This window comes from Rhinatrema bivittatum, chromosome 5 (assembly GCF_901001135.1).
Source record: "Rhinatrema bivittatum chromosome 5, aRhiBiv1.1, whole genome shotgun sequence".
Classification (NCBI taxonomy): Eukaryota; Metazoa; Chordata; class Amphibia; order Gymnophiona; family Rhinatrematidae; genus Rhinatrema; species Rhinatrema bivittatum.
Window position 1 is genome coordinate 19,383,850 of NC_042619.1, and position 17,553 is coordinate 19,401,402.

General features: G+C 43.6%; 2 protein-coding genes across 5 annotated transcripts in view; one reads left to right on the forward strand and one right to left on the reverse strand.

Annotated features, from left to right (window-relative positions):
- Positions 1 to 6,373, reverse strand: part of XRRA1 (X-ray radiation resistance associated 1) — a 168,671-nt gene extending 162,298 nt beyond the window's left edge. For 2 of the 3 annotated variants that reach the window (XM_029602092.1, XM_029602090.1), the window contains exons 1-2: positions 6,108 to 6,373; positions 3,791 to 3,883 (exon numbers count right to left, since the gene is read on the reverse strand). In XM_029602092.1, coding sequence (XP_029457952.1) covers positions 3,791 to 3,878 — 88 coding nt within the window. In that variant the 5' untranslated portion in view covers positions 3,879 to 3,883; positions 6,108 to 6,373. The remainder of the gene's footprint in view (positions 1 to 3,790; positions 3,884 to 6,107) is intronic. The other variant, XM_029602091.1, reaches the window with a different exon arrangement.
- A 98-nt stretch (positions 6,374 to 6,471) lies between these two features.
- SPCS2 (signal peptidase complex subunit 2) overlaps positions 6,472 to 17,553 on the forward strand; it is a 41,680-nt gene continuing 30,598 nt past the window's right edge. The window contains exon 1 of one of the 2 annotated variants that reach the window (XM_029602095.1): positions 6,472 to 6,603. In XM_029602095.1, the coding sequence (XP_029457955.1) occupies positions 6,565 to 6,603 (39 nt within the window). In that variant the 5' untranslated portion in view covers positions 6,472 to 6,564. Of the gene's footprint in view, positions 6,604 to 6,767; positions 6,971 to 17,553 lie in introns of those variants that run through there. The other variant, XM_029602096.1, reaches the window with a different exon arrangement.

The window sequence follows — 17,553 nt, forward strand, 5'->3', positions numbered from 1 at the left end:
AAGGAGGGCCTGTAGCGCCAACTGAACTGCTCTGGTCTCCAACCGATTGATCGACCAAAAAGACTCCGACCTCATCCACTGACCTTGCACTGCTGTTCCTCGACAAACCGCTCCCCACCCGGAGAGGCTGGCATCGGTGGTTACCACTATGCAGGAGAGAATTTCCAAATCCACACCTCATCGGAATCTGGACACAGCCACCAAAGAAGACTGGACCGTGCCGAATCTGTCATGGCTGGGAGCCTGACAAGAGGAGGATCCAGAAGACTGTGAGACCCGAAAACGATGATTCCCCCGGAATCTGGACCTCTGAGGAAACGAGCCTCTGCTCCTGGGCCTGTCTTCTGGCAGCTTGTGGACCGTATTCTCTCCCAGAGACTTAATCATGTCCTCCAACTGTTGGCCGAAGAGCAGCTTTCCCTTGAAAGGCAAGGAACTCAGCTGAGCTTTCAAGGAGACATCTACCAACCAATTTCTGAGCCAAAGGAGCCTGCGGGCCGAAACGGTGGAGACCATTGTTCTTCCCGACGTGCGCAGGAGATCATACAGTGCATCCGCACTGTAAGCCACCGCCGCCTCCAAACGACCAGCCTTAGCCGTGTCCGCTTCCAAAAGGGATGCCACAGATTGTAAATGCTGCACCCAACGCAGGCTCGCACGCAGAGCAAAACTGCTGCACATGGCCACCCGCACTCCCAGGGCGGCGATCTCAAATATCTTTTTAAGCTGTACCTTCAACTTTCGGTCCTGCCAATCTTTTAGGGCCGTTGCTCCCGTGACTGGAATGGTGGTCTTTGTAGTGACTGCAGAGACTGCCGCATCCACCTTGGGTACCCTGAGCAGCTCCAGCGCATCCTCCAGTAGCGGATACAACGTATCCATAGGGCAGCTGACTTTCAAACCTAGATCCAGAGTGTCCCACTCCAAGAACAAGAGGTCAGGGACCGACATAAGAAAGGGAAAAGAACGAGCCAGACCTCTTAGACCTAACATCACGGGATCCACCGCTCCCATACGCGAATCCTCCTGCGGGACTTCAATTCCGAGCTCTTCCAGAATAGTCGGGATAAGCAGCCCCAATTCATCTCTCCAGAACAAGCGTACCACCTTGGGATCATCACCGTCCACTGCAGAAGCGCCTCCCTGCTTGGGCACCAGGGGCTGACCATCCTGGCCTGTGTCTACCCCCTGAAGGTCTTGCGGGGGAAGGGTCTCCTCCATCAGATAGATCCAACGAAGACGAATCATCCGGACCTGCCACGGATCTGAGAGGCACTTAGACTTAGTGTGCCCCCCCCCCCTCACCCCTCACCAGCGGGGACTTGGGAAGCTTACGGGAGGAGGGAACCTCAGAGACCTTGCCCCCTTGCGTTTGGACGCTCTCTGTGCCTTGAACATCTTGTGAAAAAAGTCACCAAGTCTGAGGAGAAAGACGAAGAAGACCCATCTGAGGCCCCCTCAGGATCACCATCCGAAGTATCAGCCCGATCCTCTTGCGACCTGAACCTCCACCCCCACCCCGGAGGGCCCCCCGGTCGCGGGGAGAGAGGTGGCGGGGAACTCCGTGCCTCCATCGCGGCTCTCTCTGCATCCCTGAACGTTTTCAAAATGGCCTCCGTCCCTGCACTAAGCAGGAACGGATCAGGCGGCTGCGGTTGAGCTGTAAACCTCCCAGGCTCTGGGCGCCGCGAAGAACTGCTGCTGCCACGGGGATACCCCTCAGCAGACCTCCCCGAGGTCCCTTCACTTCCCGAGATACAATCTGCACAGATGCCGGCTCTAGAGAGTTTAGTTCTGATCAGCTGAGGTAAGCGCACCAAAAATAGACCGGGCGGCAGGGGCCTTCACGCGAGCCGAAACGCGGCAGTAAGGCAGGCAGAGAGGAGCTGGAGAGAACGCTGGACCGGCCAACCAGAAAAAAACCTCACTTTTACCTTTTTTTTTCCCCCACAGTGCTCCGTGAGCCAGGCTCCCTGGTATCACCCGCCAGCTGTAGCAGTCCTCGGGTCTTCAATCCCTGCTCTTTTGCCTCTGATACCAGGGGGGATGGTCCCACCAGGACCTGCCAACCCCCTGGGAGGCTCAAAGGAACTTGCTGCTCCTTCTGCCGCTGTTTTCACAATCTCGAGTAAATTTTCTTTTTTTTTTTTAACTAAATCCTTGCCCTTTTTTTTTTTTTTTTTTAAGATTCCCTAAGGAACGAATACCAGTAAAACTAAAAACCTAACACTAAACCCAGACTAAAGGTTTTGCACCTCCACCATCTGCTGGAGACAGAAAAATACTGACAGACTCTAGGTGGCACCTCAGGGGTATAGGACGGAGTCCGTTAAAACTTCTCTGTCTCCATCTGCTGGAGGGGAGGCAAAACCCAGGAGTCTGGACTGATCCAGGTACTTACATGAAATGAATAAATGAATATTAAGTGCCGGACACTTTAATATTGATTTATTAACTCCTTCTGGTGCCCATAGTCAGGTTTGGAGAATGGACAATGAATTGATCAGCGTCCATTTTCCTAACCCCTGCATGTGCGCTGGCTAGGAAAATGGGACGCTGATAAATTCAGCATGCAACCGCCCCTAGCGCCTCCTCCACAGCGCGAGCCCTAATTTAAATATTGCATCGCGCCCCCAGGAGAGGTGCCTGGGGGCGCGTTATGAATGCAGGCGCTGAACACACAGCGCCCGCTTTCAGCGCAACTTTTCTGCATCGGCCCCCAGAGAGAGAAACGGTGCTGAGCGATTGGCAGAGTTGAGAGAAATAAGATGCTGGCACTGCAGAAAGAGGGCAAAGAGATTGGGGTGGTGCTGCCATGCTAGGCATAGGGCGGAGGGGAGAAAGAGGGGAATATGAAGAGATACTGGAGAGAGAGAGAGGTGATGCTGGGCACTATGGTCAGAAGGCAAAGAGTGGGATGCTGGGCAGAGGGTGAGGGACGAGATCAAGGGGGTGCTGTGCCAGAGCTAAAGAGGGGTGCACTCTGCAGGAATTGTTATGCTGGTAAGGAGTGCTGTGCTGGAGTTGCCATCAGTCGGTAATTTGGGGCCGGGAGGCACCTAATCCCCTTGCACCGGCTCTGATATCCATTCTTTACTTTTTCTAGAAGACATTAGCAACTGGATCTAGGAACGTTAAGCGGTGGTGATAATGCAGGAAGGTTTTTCTGTGCCCAGCTCTGGTCCAACTTATGTACAAATATCTGTCATTACTGTACAGGTCCATTTGACAAATACGCCAGTCTGTAAATATCAGGGATGCACTCAGGGCAATTAATTTTCCTTAGTTCCCCATTAGAACTACATTTCTTACTTGTCCTTATAACATTTCACTAAGTTATTGAACCTTTTCACTGACCCCTATTTTTATTTTGTCAGCCATACCAACAGACTTGAAAGGATTAGGAACTGTTGTGGACCACTCTAGTTAGTAATGGTGGGGGGGATGGGCAGGGAATTAGTAGCTACATATGGAGTTGGCAGCCATGACACAGTCAATGAACTGCATCTCTCTCATATACAGAAAGCCTCAGTCTCATACACAGAACTGCATGGCATCTCAAATACAGATGTAGATACAACACCCATCACACACACACAAATAGCCTCGGTCACACACGTGCACCGACGCACTAATCTATTAGATACATTATTTTTTCTATTATTTAAATCATTCTTGTTCCTTCGTAAGACAATTTAGCGCTGTTGAGAGATGTCAGACTGGGAACCCTGAAAATGTATGTCCTCTTTTTGTACACAGCACAAATAATCAGAGGAAAAAAAAATCTTACCTTCATTACTCTTCCTGAAATTGCTTCTGACAGGGAAGGGGTTATTTGGTGTCTGGTCTTCCAAGGAAAATAGCCAAGTAGTCGCCATTACTGCTGCAGGTTCGTTAACAAAAATCAAAATAGAAGTTGTAAAATGACATTTTCAATGAATGCAAGTGTACGGCTGACTAGGCCTTCCCATAGAATAAAGAGAGGAACAGGAGGTTCCATGGGTGTAGTGGTCAGGCTGATTGATAGTAAAGGTGAACCCAACCCACCCTGCTCTGCAGATATCTCCGCCCCTGGAACTAATCGATTAACGGCGAATAAGTCGAAAAACTGGGGTGTGTTTTTTCATGTGTTTTTTCTTTTCTTTTTGCCCAGAAAGATGACGATGAGAGACTAAAAGAATGGGGTGCTAGTTTGTATCTTCTTGCTGGGCTTGTCTGCTAGCAGGAGGGCAGGGGAGTGACTTAATGACTCACAGGAAAAGAGCTGGGGGACAGCAAAGAAGAGGTTAGCAAGAGGCTGTGCTTTTCAGGACCCCAGAGAAGGAAAGGACCTGCTGCCTTTTTCATCCAGCAGGAGAGGGGTGATCTCTTCTGTTATTGGGAAGGGTGCAATCCAAGGTCTTTAAGATTTAGCTTTGAGATGAAGAAGACTTTCCAGAGGAATTATAGAGCAAATGTGTGCAAGTTAAGGGAGGGGAGGGTCCTAGCATTACCCTTCTTCTCAACCTGTTTAAGAAAACTGGGGAGTTTTTTTTGTTTTTGTTTTTTTTTGCATCACTGAAGGATTTTTCGGCATTTTGTGTACTATCGGACTAGATTTTCCCCTACAGTAAACCTAACTTTTGTTCTGGAATACAACACTTGGTACATTTGTGAAGTTTACCAACAGCTCCTAGGCATTCAGAAGAATTGCAGCTTGAAAAACTATAACCATAAACTTTTCAAGCAAGGTGATTGTTATTTGTCGGGTGCGCTTTTGAGATAATGCTCAATGCAGAGTTGCTCAGCTTTCTTTCAAACACTCAAGTCTGCAAACGTCTAAGCATAGGAAGCATTTCCCCATGCAGCCTATGTTTTACTTAATATTAGTGTAAGATAAGGTTAAAAACTACACAACCTGTCGGTACAAGATGATTACAAAAAACGTAGAAGGAACTCCGAACTAAAAGCTCCTGCTAAACTAGCCCAAGTCATGTTGGCTCGAAAATTTTACTCCAAGACAAGAAAGTGCTGCAGTCGCACAGTTAAATTCCTGAATTGTATTCTCATAAAAACACATGAACTCTAATTAACTCTATTTATTTATATTCGCTTTTCAGCACTTCAAATTCTCAATGAAAACTTGCCTTAAAAAAATCATAAGCGATGGCTATTTTAAATTAAATATCCTTAAAAGATTAAAACCTCTCCTATTTCCAAAAGATTATAGAACTGTTTTACAGTCTTGTCAAAATTAGACTACTGCAATTCACTATTTTTAGGCCTACCAGCAAATGTTACAAGACCACTGCAACTTCTGCAGAACTCAGCAGCTAGACTTTTGACAGGAACTAGAAGATCTGAGCATATCACCCCAATATTGAAGGAACGTCACTGGCTGCCGGTCAAGTACAGGGCCCAGCAATAAAATCGTATCCCTAATTCACAAAACGCTATACAATGAAAAAATTGAATGGTTAACTTCCTCACTTCATTTCCATATCCTTACAAAAATCACTAGATCAACCGGAACAGGATTGTTACAAATTCCTTCCCCTAAAATTGCACATCTAAATAATGTAAGAGAAAGAACTATCTCAATTGCTGGACCCCAACTATGGAACTCTATTCCACAAGAATTACGATTGGAAGCAGACATTAAATTATCTAAAAAGGGCATTAAAACATGGCTATTCAAACAAACCTTCCAATGATTTCAAACGAATGATTTTATACCAAGGTAATGTATATTTTTTATTTTATTATCTCTGCTCTTGCTATACTGCCTCTCTAATTGTTTATTTATTGTATGATTATTTAGCTTACTATTTTATTTATTTACATTACAAAACTATGTATCCACTTCCTTTCTTTTTTTGGAAATACAAATATTTTTAAATGAATATTAGTTAACTACTGTAAACCGATTTGATATGCTTGCATGAAAAATCGGTATATAAAAATTATTACATAAATAAAGCGGATTACATTCAGGTACTGTAGTTATTTCTCTGTCCATACAGGGCTCACAATCTACCTGAAAAGGTGGCTGTATCAACTTTTCGAAAACTTAGTTTTTCTTTTACTAAAAAGTTTCTTAATGCAGTGGATGCAATGAATAAATGTACCTCTGCGTAGTACTAAAGCAGCCTCTGAGCGCTTTTCCTTTTTTTTTTTTTCACAGCAGCTTGGTTCGGTTCTCCCTCGACTCTCACAGTTACGCCATTTTTCCCTACCGGGACTGGTCTCCTAGCAACGCGAGACGCTCCCCACTTTCCCCCTGATTAGCGTTCCTCATCATCCATTTCCAAGCTTCCCCGGAGTAAAAACCATGACTCCCAGAAGCCTTGGCGATTAAAACGTCACTTCGTGGAGACGTGTTGCCCTGGGAATTGTAGTTTCCGCTCTTAACTTTGTCCGCACAGAACGGAGGCGAGAAAACTACAAACCGCGAAAAAAAAATTATACGCAACGTAACGTAACCCAACCCGGTCCGCAGGAACGTCATCCCCTGGAACCAATCAGCGGCGAACAAGTCGAGAAACTGGGGTGGGTTTTTTTTGTTTTTTTTTTTTACACAGAAAGATGGCGACGAGAGGCGGAAAGAATGGGCTGCTGGAGAAAGTAAGGGCCGGTTTGTCTCGCTCGGCTGCTAGCATGAGGGCGGCCGCGGTTCCCATCCTCTCCTCCCCCACCCCCCCTTCACCGCCTCCTAGAGCCACCGCCCGCCTCCTTCCTGTTTACGGCGCTTGGAGAGTGTCTCGCTTCGCTATAGCGCAGTGTCCTTATTTCGGGGGGTGGAAGTCCCGCGGGCGGTAGAAACGGCTCTTCTCCTCAGCCTGGAAGCACCGGACAGGCACTTCAGGAAGGCAACTTTTTTTTTTTAGGAGCAACGGCAGCATTTAAAGGGGGGGAGGGGGGTCACTCGGACAGGAAAGGAATCTCTTTCTATTGCTTGACCTGCACCATGAAGGGTTCGGCGCGAGGCAGAGTAAGTTTTGTAGACGGCGCTGTCCTTAGCCCGTGATTGAGGCGCTGCGCCTCCCCCCCCCCCCCCCCCCCCCTGGGGTTCACCTGGCGATTGCTGACAGCTGGCAGAGAAATCTGCTTGGGTGCATGTGCTTCCTGCAGCGATTATGTCTTTCCCTAGCGGTTGTAAAACGTTTGGTGTGTGTTTAGAGGTTTTTAGGTTGGCTGTTTTGGTGGCAAGATGATTCGGGGGGGGGGGGGGGGTGGGGGCGAGAGACTTTTGCAGGCTGGAATATGAGACCGGGATGAGCATTGCATTTCTGTATTGCGAAAACTGTCTTACGTTGTGCAAGTGCATCAAAGACGTTTGCAAGCCACCAGATGCTTCGTTAATGTGCTACAGTAAATTCTCGTTCAAAAGGAAATCTCTGGTCATTCGCCCCCATATTATGGACAAAACAATTTACGAGTCCTCGAGTTTGCAGACCTGTTTACAGTCCGGAAAGGAAGGTAACCAACACTTTTAGAGCTGCTGAAGTGATATTTGCAATCCTCGATTTGCTTTCTTCATCTTCTCACTTAAGACTTTCAGGCGGCTTTAACTTTAAATTCCGTCTGCACCTGTCGTCACGAGGAGTATAATAAATATCTATCAATTTAGAACAGAGAACATTCAGTAATCGACAAGCGAAAGCTACAATAATCAAATGTGAAGGGTTTGCTAGCAGTATTAGAGCTGAATTAGAGGTAGTGTAAACTCGAAGATTAACTGCATAGTCCCGAATAGAGTAGTGCTGCAGAATTAGATTGGATAAGAAGGCTGTCTTCTTAATCGGATTTAAAATTGGAAACATGCATTGGCAGAATAAAAGGCTGTAAATGAGCTGGACATCTTTTACACGCTCAACCAAAAGATAAAGCTACAGCTCATCACTGCAATAAGATAAAATACTAGGTAATCAATCCATTACATAAACCGCACATATATGCCAGAATAACTATGATCTGAGCATGACCTTGATGCATGGTTTACATATTTGCCTTAGGGGGCAGTCCCATATGTGCATATTCTCAATAGAAGAATGCATTGTGGTTACCTAGAAGACAAATAGTTTTCAATATCACAAGAAAGGAAAAAATGTAATCCCTTCAAATATTTGTGTAGAATGTGTATATATTTTATTCTGCATAGCTTGCCATTCTTTTTTGTATTGAAAACTTTGCTAAGAGTACTATACCATGCTGTTTAGTTTCATTTGATCATATTTCTGGATTATTTACCTTAATAGTGAGAAGGGAACCATTATTTCTCATCAAACACTCATTACACCAGGATGTGGCTGGCCCTTATAAAAGGGTATGTACAAACTGGATTTCTCATGAACCTTTGGAACAAGTGTAGCTGTAGATTTGTAGAAACATGGGGCCGGAAGGAACCTAAGAGATCATCTAGTCTTGTACTTTTTCAAATCTAGTCCTCAAAACATTATTTATTTTATTTTTTAGTATTTTTATATACCGACATTTGATCTCAATTGAGATATCACACCGGTTTACATTCAGGTACTGTAGGTATTTTTCTATCCCCAGAGGGCTTACAATCTAAGTTTTTTTTTTTTGTACCTGAGGCAATGGAGGCAATTTACAAACATATGGTGCACAAGAATCATGATGAATGGTGTGGTCAACTGGCCAGTTGGGTTCCTTGGAGTGGTCAGGGTGAGATGAAACCATGAACTGGAGTTGGTCTGGATTTAGCATACTCCCCTTAAGGGTCATGTGCTGGATGATGCAGATAAGGCAACCGATGGAACAAATTCCTATCAAATACGGTTCTGTGACATCTCTGCCCATTCTGGAAGTGTTATCCAGGCAAAGTCCTGGCTTCAGGGCCCCAGTCAAGTGGAGCACCTTTTGTTCAGTCTAGACCAGGGCTTCTCAAACCTGTGCTGGGGACCCCACAGCCGGTCAAGTTTTCAGGTTCTCCACAGTGAGTATGCATGAGATAAATTTGAATATACTAAGTCTCCATGGTATGCAGATTTCTCAAGCATATTCATGCTTGCCTTCAAAGACTCAGGGATTAAGAACATAAGAAATTGCCATGCTGGGTCAGACCAAGGGTCCATCAAGCCCAGCATCCTGTTTCCAACAGAGGCCAAACCAGGCCACAAGAACCTGGCAATTACCCAAACACTAAGAAGAACCCATGCTACTGATGCAATTAATAGCAGTGGCTATTCCCTAAGTAAAATTGATTAATAGCCATTAATGGACTTCTCCTCCAAGAACTTATCCAAACCTTTTTTGAACCCAGCTACACTAACCACCTCCTCTGGCAACAAATTCCAGAGCTTTATTGTGCATTGAGTGAAAAATAATTTTCTCCGATTAGTCTTAAATGTGCTACTTGCTAACTTCATGGAATGCCCCCTAGTCCTTCTATTATTCGAAAGTGTAAATAAGTCACATCTACTCGTTCAAGACCTCTCATGATCTTAAAGACCTCTATCATATCCCCCCTCAGCCGTCTCTTCTCCAAGCTGAAAAGCCCTAACCTCTTCAGCCTTTCCTCATAGGGAAGCTGTTCCATCCCCTTTATCATTTTGGTTGCCCTTCTCTGTACCTTCTCCATCGCAACTATATCTTTTTTGAGATGCGGCGACCAGAATTGTACACAGTATTCAAGGTGCGGTCTCACCATGGAGCGATACAGAGGCATTATGACATTTTCCGTTTTATTCACCATTCCCTTTCTAATAATTCCCAACATTCTGTTTGCTTTTTTGACTGCTGCAGCACACTGAGCCGACGATTTTAAAGTATTATCCACTAAGATGCCTAGATCTTTTTCCTGGGTGGTAGCTCCTAATATGGAACCTAACATCGTGTAACTACAGCAATGGTTATTTTTCCCTATATGCAACACTTTGCACTTGTCCACATTAAATTTCATCTGCCATTTGGATGCCCAATCTTCCAGTCTTGCAAGGTCCTCCTGTAATGTATCACAGTCTGCTTGTGATTTAACTACTCTGAATAATTTTGTATCATCCGCAAATTTGATAACCTCACTCGTCGTATTCCTTTCCAGATCATTTATATATATATTGAACAGCACCGGTCCAAGTACAGATTGCTTTATCTTCATCGATTTGTGATGTTTGTTTTTCCTTTTCTCCATGTTCTGTATCTTTATTGTTAAAACCTTTTTTATTGTTATATATTTTATATCTGTAACACTTGTAATATGCTGTGAAAATCTTGAAACGTGCAGGTTAATCATCTTTAAATAGTGTGGATATCCTGAAACCTGGCTGACTGTGGAGTCCCCAGGACCAGGTTTGGGAAGCCCTGGGTCTAGGCTTAGCCCAACTACAAAAGGTGAGCTTCAGCAGCTCTGCTATTACCATAAGTTCCAGTAATTTAGGCTTCCTGCCTCGAGGTAAACAGTCTGATCTCTCTCTCTTCCTATTTATTATTCATATTCTGCTTTTTGGCACTTCAAGGTGGATTACATTCAAGTACTGTAGGTATTTCCCTTCCCCAGAGGGTTTTTAATCTGAGTTTGTACCTGAGGCAAAGGAGGGTAAAGTGACTTGCCCAAGGCCACAAGGAGCGACAGTGGGATTTGAACTCTGGTTTGTAGTTCACTGCTCTAACCCCTAGGCTGCTACTCCCCTATTTGGCAGTGGCACAGGCTTTTTTTTAGGCTGGCTGTTATCTTTGGCTTGCCTTATGTCCACTAGTGTGCACAAAACTATGGTGATTTTGAGTTTTCGGACAGGAACAGTTTCTCCTCTCCCCAGATCCTGCTCTGGCTGATGGCCATCTACTTGAAGTTCTGGCTTTTTTAAAGGCCCTCTCATCTTCATTGTGATAGGTATGGAAGTTTGACCTTGCCACACCTTGGAACTTTACTGCAGAGCTCTGGTAGCTTTTGAACTGAAGCTTTTCTTAACTTGTTCTGCTTGCATTTCTTTCTAGGGCCTCTGTTAATCTTCACAAGACTATTTGCTTTGCCACCACTATAGATTTTATCCTCTTCGCATCCTGAATCTGCTCTCTCTCCATTTTGGAAAAACAGTTCATCCTTGAACAAGCAGCTTTCTGTCGAGCATGTCATGTATAGGACAGTTGCTGAGTCTTGCCCGATTTTTCAAAGATAGCTTTGAGAAATGCCAAATCACTGGTGACACTGTCAACCATTGAATTTTTCTTTGAAAGATGTAGGACAATGCAAGACTACTATGTAATCGTATGATCTAAATACTTATCAAAAACCATTACTTCTGTGCTGAACTTTGCGGAAAATACTACCATTGACAAATTAAACAAAATGGCCTGCCTTCAAGGACAGGTATTGGTATTGCTCCTTTTTTTTTTTAGCTGTTTAACTTTAACAGGCAGCAGAATTGCCCGTTACATGCAGACAGAGCTATATGCTCTGAGACAAATTTCAAACTTATGTAAAGTAACGGTTCACCAAGGCTCCAAGCAGTTACTGTATGTTCACCTTTTAGAAATGTGTACAGTCTCTCCATTGACAAGCAGGGCTGAATTAGCCATGAAATGCAGGTGACGTCACATCTCAAAAAAAAGATATAGTTGCACTGGAGAAAGTGCAGAGTAGGGCAACCAAAAAAAAGGGTATGGAATGATTCCCCTATGAGGAAAGGCTAAGGAAGTTAGGGCTGTTCAGTTTGGAGAAGAGATGGCTGAGGAGGGATAAAGATAGAGGTCTACAAAATCATGAAAGGACTTGAATAAGTTAATGTGAACTGGTTATTTACTCTCTGCTAATAGGAGGACTAGGGGGCCCTCCATGAAGTTAGCAAGTAGCACATTTTAAAACAAATCAAAGAGAATTCTTTTTTTCACTCAGCTCATAGTTAAGCTCTGGAATTCATTGCCAGAGGAGGCAGTTACAGCAGTTGGTGTAACTGGGTTTAAAAAAGGTTTGGATAAGTTCCTAGAGGAAAAATCCATATACCTCTATTAATCAATAAGGAATTAGTAGCTTGAGATCTATTTAATGTTTGGGTACTTACTGGGTACTTGTGACTTGGATTGGCCAATTTTGGACACAGGATGCTGGGCTTGATGGACCCTTGGTCTGACCCAGGATGGCATGAATTATGTTATGTCACCTGCTTTTTTTTTTTTTTTTTTTTTTTTTGTGGTTTTGTTTTTTAATTTATTTGATTTGATTTATATTCTGCCTTTCAGTCACTTCAAAGCAGATTACATTCTCATACTCTAAGTACTTCTTTGTCCCCAGAGGACTCACAGTCTGTCAGGTTGATGCTGAAAGATGTGTTGGCCCGATAAAGTTTTACTTGTAGTTCTGCACTTGTTTTGTGTGCGTAATTCTCACTGCTGATGGAGTAAGGCCTTTTACCTGCAGAAAATGTGCAGGTAAGACTGGGAATACTGGTTAGCACCCTCGCATGGAAATCCCATGCACGTGAGGACATGAAGTGTTACTCCCCGATTAACAGGCCGATTCAGAAAAACCTGCGGGAGAGCTGGCGCTCCGAGGCAAGCGCCCGCTCTCCCGACACGCACCCAGGCACCTCTCCTGGGCACGCCATTCTCTATTTAAATGAGGGCCCGTGGTAATAGGGAGGCGCTAGGGACACTAGCGCACCCCTAGCGCCTCCTTATTAGCGGCAGCTGTCAGCGAGTCCAACAACAGACGCTTAACTTTACCGTCGTCGGTTGTTGAACCCGCTAACAGCCACGGGTTCAGAAAACGGACGCCGGCAAAATCGAGCGTCCGTTTTCCAACTGGTGGGCCGGCAGACAGCTTTTTAATTTTTAGGACCTCCGACTTAATATCACCATGATATTAAATCAGAGGTGTACAGAAAAGCAGTTTTTTCTATTTTTCTGTACACTTTCCCAGTGTTGTCAGTGAAGGCAGGCGTTACTTTCAGTATCCCGCGGGGATAACTAATAGGCTCATCAACATGCATTTGCATGTGATGTGCGCTATTAGTTTCGGGGGGGATTGGCAGCGTGTTTTCCATATAAGGGGTAATAATAGCGTGTGTAAAACACGGGGGCTAAACGGCGCGCTCAGCTGAGTGCACCATTCTGTATCGGCCTGTAAGAGAGCTGTGCCGACCAAATGCACACTGTCCAGCACTGGAAACTTAAGTCTGGGTCAGAAAATGGGAGTTAAGCTTCCAGCCTTGCTGTGCCAGCACCTAAAATTTAAACAAGTGTTTTCCACTTCACTGCCATTTCCCTGGATAATTATAAACCTTATCTGGCTATGTGGCAGTGGCACTGATGGGCCCCCACCACACCACACCCCACCCCACTTTTCTGAGTTAAAATGTGCTTTTGACCTGTGCTGACACAGATCTTACACTCAATGCAATTTTTTAAACTCCTAATGCCTTTGTATAGCATTAGCGTACTACATTGAGAGTTTAAAACATTGATTTGGGTGATAAGTGGTGCTAGATTACTGCATTGGCCTGTAAGCTTGTACCTGAGGCAGTGGAGAGAGAAGTGACTTATCCAAGGTCACAAGGAGTGGTAGTCAAACTTGAACCCTGACTTCCCTGGTTCATAGCTCTCTGCTTTAACCACTAGGCTACTCCTCCCTTCTCTCTAAGCTCTTAGATCTTTTTTTGGTCTACTAAGCATGTGCAGGAATTCCTGTATGGGCGTTGCCTGGGGAGCCCTTTCAGTCCTGGGCCTGCAGTAGCTCTGCGGCTGCCTTCATTTAGGGGGCACTGGCTGTGGTGGCTTCTCCTTGCTCTAAGCCAGTGCCAGGTGCCCATTCTCAGGCAGGCTGGTGGTTTTTCCACCCCGATCTTAGATATATGCAATATGGAACTTAATTTTTCTGCTTGGGGATAACCTGCATGGAGCAACTGATGGATTGTTTTGCCATCATGTACCAAGTGAATGTATTGTCCTGTGGCCTTTGCACTACAGGGCTCTGTTGATTTTTGAAACTTGGATACAAATATTCCCAATAAGTCGTCTTGAGTTCTCCTGGGATTATATATCAGATTTGTGAGAGACTCTGCTCATTCCTTGCCTATGTTCTGCAAAATTCTCCAGGTATATTGTCATCGCCACGTTCTTCATCACATTTTATTTTACATCTCTCTACTGATCCTACTTATACTTTATTTTATTAGTAGATATAAAGTGCTTATTTCGTCAGTCATTGCTGTAGAGTTATTTTTCTCATCTTTTCTATTTAGTTACACCTTGTGTTTCTTTTAACCTTTTGACTGTTTTTACAAATGTTAATGAAAACGTTTTGGGTCTTCATTATGGTGCACCAGGAAGGGCAAGCAACTGAGCCTCTAAAACAGGCCAGCGGGTCCTGACTCGGGTAGGCCAATCCTGTTGCATCCTGTTATTTGTCTTTGCTTCTGCTGCATCATAGTTAACTGTTTAGTGATTTTTAAAGTCTCTGCTTCCCATTTATGACAAGACCTTGTCCCTTTAATTAATGGTGGTGTGATGGTAATGTGTAGAGAATAGCTTAATTTTCCTTAGCAAGTCTGGTACTGCGGTATTTTAATCAGCAAAAATTGTATTTGGCTTCAGCACTGAGCAAGGAAGACACGGTGCCTAAAGGAACACATTATGCAATACCACTTCATTTTTACAGTGTGAATTATTGTGCACGCTGGATGATTTAGGAGCCGCAGTGGTGTAAAGTCAGTGTTTGGAAATAATTTTCTTGATCTTTCTATGGGGAAATCTAAAATGCCTTTTTTCCCGCATCACTGCCTTGCCTGCTTGCATTCACACCCTCCTCCTTGTAGAAGCAGCTGTTACTGTTTCAGATCTTTTAGTATGCAAAAGCAGGGCTACAGGAACTTCAGCATCTGTTCTCCTCAATTATTGAATAAGAAAAGCTCAGAAGGAAGATCTCCTCCTAAACCTTCCTTTGAATGTATTCTTGGAAGTCATTGATGCTTCATCTCCTTATATTTTCTCATGTTTGCCCGTCGTCCTGTAAACCCTTGGATGGTTTATCCTCTATGCCATCATCTTCACTTGCTCTGTTCTCCAAAATACTTCTCCCTTCTTTTTAGCCCCCTGACTTCACTTTCTGCTCCCCCCCTTTGCTCTGCTCCTCTGATCCCAGGAGCTGCTATCAGTGCCATTTCCCCCTTCTTCTCTGCTAACTCTATTTTGAGCTCCTTCTCCCCAGTCCTATCTCTTCTGTGCTTTTATCTCTGACATCTTTCCTGTTCTGAATAGCCACACCCTTCTCTCCTTTCAGACTTTGTGTTTTGGTCCTGCACTGGTTTGGTTTGTAACTTTTTTTTTTTTTTTTTCTTCACTTTGATTGAGAGACTTCAGTTTTACCAGCTCAGAAAGTTGAACTGTCCCTTGTGTATAACAATAAAATGTAGTGCTATACACCACAAGCAGAGAGAAGGTTCTGATGCAAAGTTATTTTAAAATAGTTCAGCTCTCTTGTCGATTACCAGAATGACAAAAAAATGCATTTTACACTAATAACAAAATGAAACTTAAAAATAATAAAAACCAAGAAAAGAACTTTTCAAGCATAAACTAATTTTTAATGTCCTAGTTTGATAATTGTGAAATATAACTATGTGCTGTAGGTAAGCACAAAAAAAAGCAATAAGTGCAGTCTTGTCTTGAAATATTATCTCTATTATAAAAATTCTTAAGTTGCGTCAAATTGATGTCCTAAATGTATTTTATCTTGAAAAAATAATGCCAATACATCTTCTGCATAATAGCATGCAGGGTGAGGATATTCAAGAGTGGAGTAGGGAGGGGGTTAGGTTTGCCTTTTAGATGAAGATACAAATGATTTAGATTAGTTTGTGTCTCTCTTCAGTGGACTTGAAGCAGCTTTTGAGTGAGATTAAACCCTCATCGCATCTCAAAAAAGATATAGTTGCAATAGAGAAGGGCAACCAAAATGATAAAGGGGATGGAACAGCTCCCCTATGAGGAAAGGCTGAAGAGGTTAGGGCTGTGCAGCTTGGAGAAGACAGCTGAAGGGGGATATGATAGAGGTCTTTAAGATCATGAGAGGTCTTGAACGAGTTGATGTGACTCAGTTATTTACACTTTCGAATAATAGAAGGACTAGGGGGCACTCCATGAAGTTAGCAAGTAGCACATTTAAGACTAATCGTAGAAAATTCTTTTTCACTCAACGAAAAATAAAGCCCTGGAATTTGTTGCCAGAGGATGTGGTTAATGCAGTTAGTGTAGCTGGGTTCAAAAAAACCTTGGATAAGTTCTTGGAGGAGAAGTCCATTATTTATTTTTTTATTTAGATTCTTTTTTTATACTAAAGTATAGCAGGCAGCCTTCACTCCGGTTTACAGTATAAACAACTTAATACACAAAACACATTCGAGAAACGCATATTAAAGATGGTTAACAGGTAACAAGTTACATTTTTGTCAAAAAGTTACATTTTGGCAAATAGCAAAAGTGGGAAAAGGGTGATAGTAGAATCCAATCTACACATCAGCTATATGATGAGAGAGCATGTAGAGTTAGGCATAAAAGGACATAGCATAAATGGAAATAATCGCACCAGAGAAATGTTAGAGAATATTCATAGGAGAGATGGAGTAGTGAGTGGAAGGGTTCTAGGGAAACAGAGGAGGAAAAAGAAAATGTAGGACACAAATTTAGATAAGTTTACTTAGGGAATAGCCACTGCTATTAATTGCATCAGTAGCATGGGATCTTCTTAGTGTTTGGGTACTTGCCAGGTTCTTGTGGCCTGGTTTGGCCTCTGTTGGAAACAGGATGCTGGGCTTGATGGACCCTTGGTCTGACCCAGCATGGCAATTTCTTATGTTCTTATATTTTCACATTTTCCATTAGTTACCTGACCTTCGTGGTTAATTTGAGGATGTTCAGCTGATGTTTTGAGATGTTTGCAAGCTATGGTTGGTTGTTCCTTGGATAAGGGGTTGGTGCTCTTAGCTTGGAAGAGGGTTTTGCCCCAATTGAAGAATGATAGACTTGATCCTAGATCTTGTAGTAATCGTCATCCAATATCCAATTGCCAAGATAGTAGAGAAAGTGATACCCAAGCATGTGACACTTTTTAGAACTCTGAGGCCTTTGACCGAGCTCAGGTGGGTTTTAGAAAAAAAAAAGGTAGTAGTATAGAATCTTTGTCATCCTTGGTGGATTATACCCTTCCACTTCTAGATAAGGGAGAAGGTGCTTTGCTGATATTACTAGATCTTTCCAGTGCATTTGATTTGGTAGATCATCAGTTATTGTTACAACGATATCACAATTTGGGGCTCATTGGTTTGCAGTATTAAAATGGCTGGAAAGTTGTTTTTTTTTGAGTGATAGGAAACGGTTATTTTTCAGGAAAAGCCCTCTTGACTGGTTTAGTACTAAATAAGGGGTTCCTCAAGGATCCTCACTTTCACTAATCTTGTTTAATATTTTTATGACACAAGTGGGTAGCTTAGTGCGGGAAGCTGGTTTCTCCCCGTACATATATGCAGATGTAGAAGTTTTGGCGCCTTTGGGGAAGGAGCCTGATGAAGGCTACATGAAACTAAGTCAGTATATAAAAATCAGTGGCAGATTGGCTTCAGA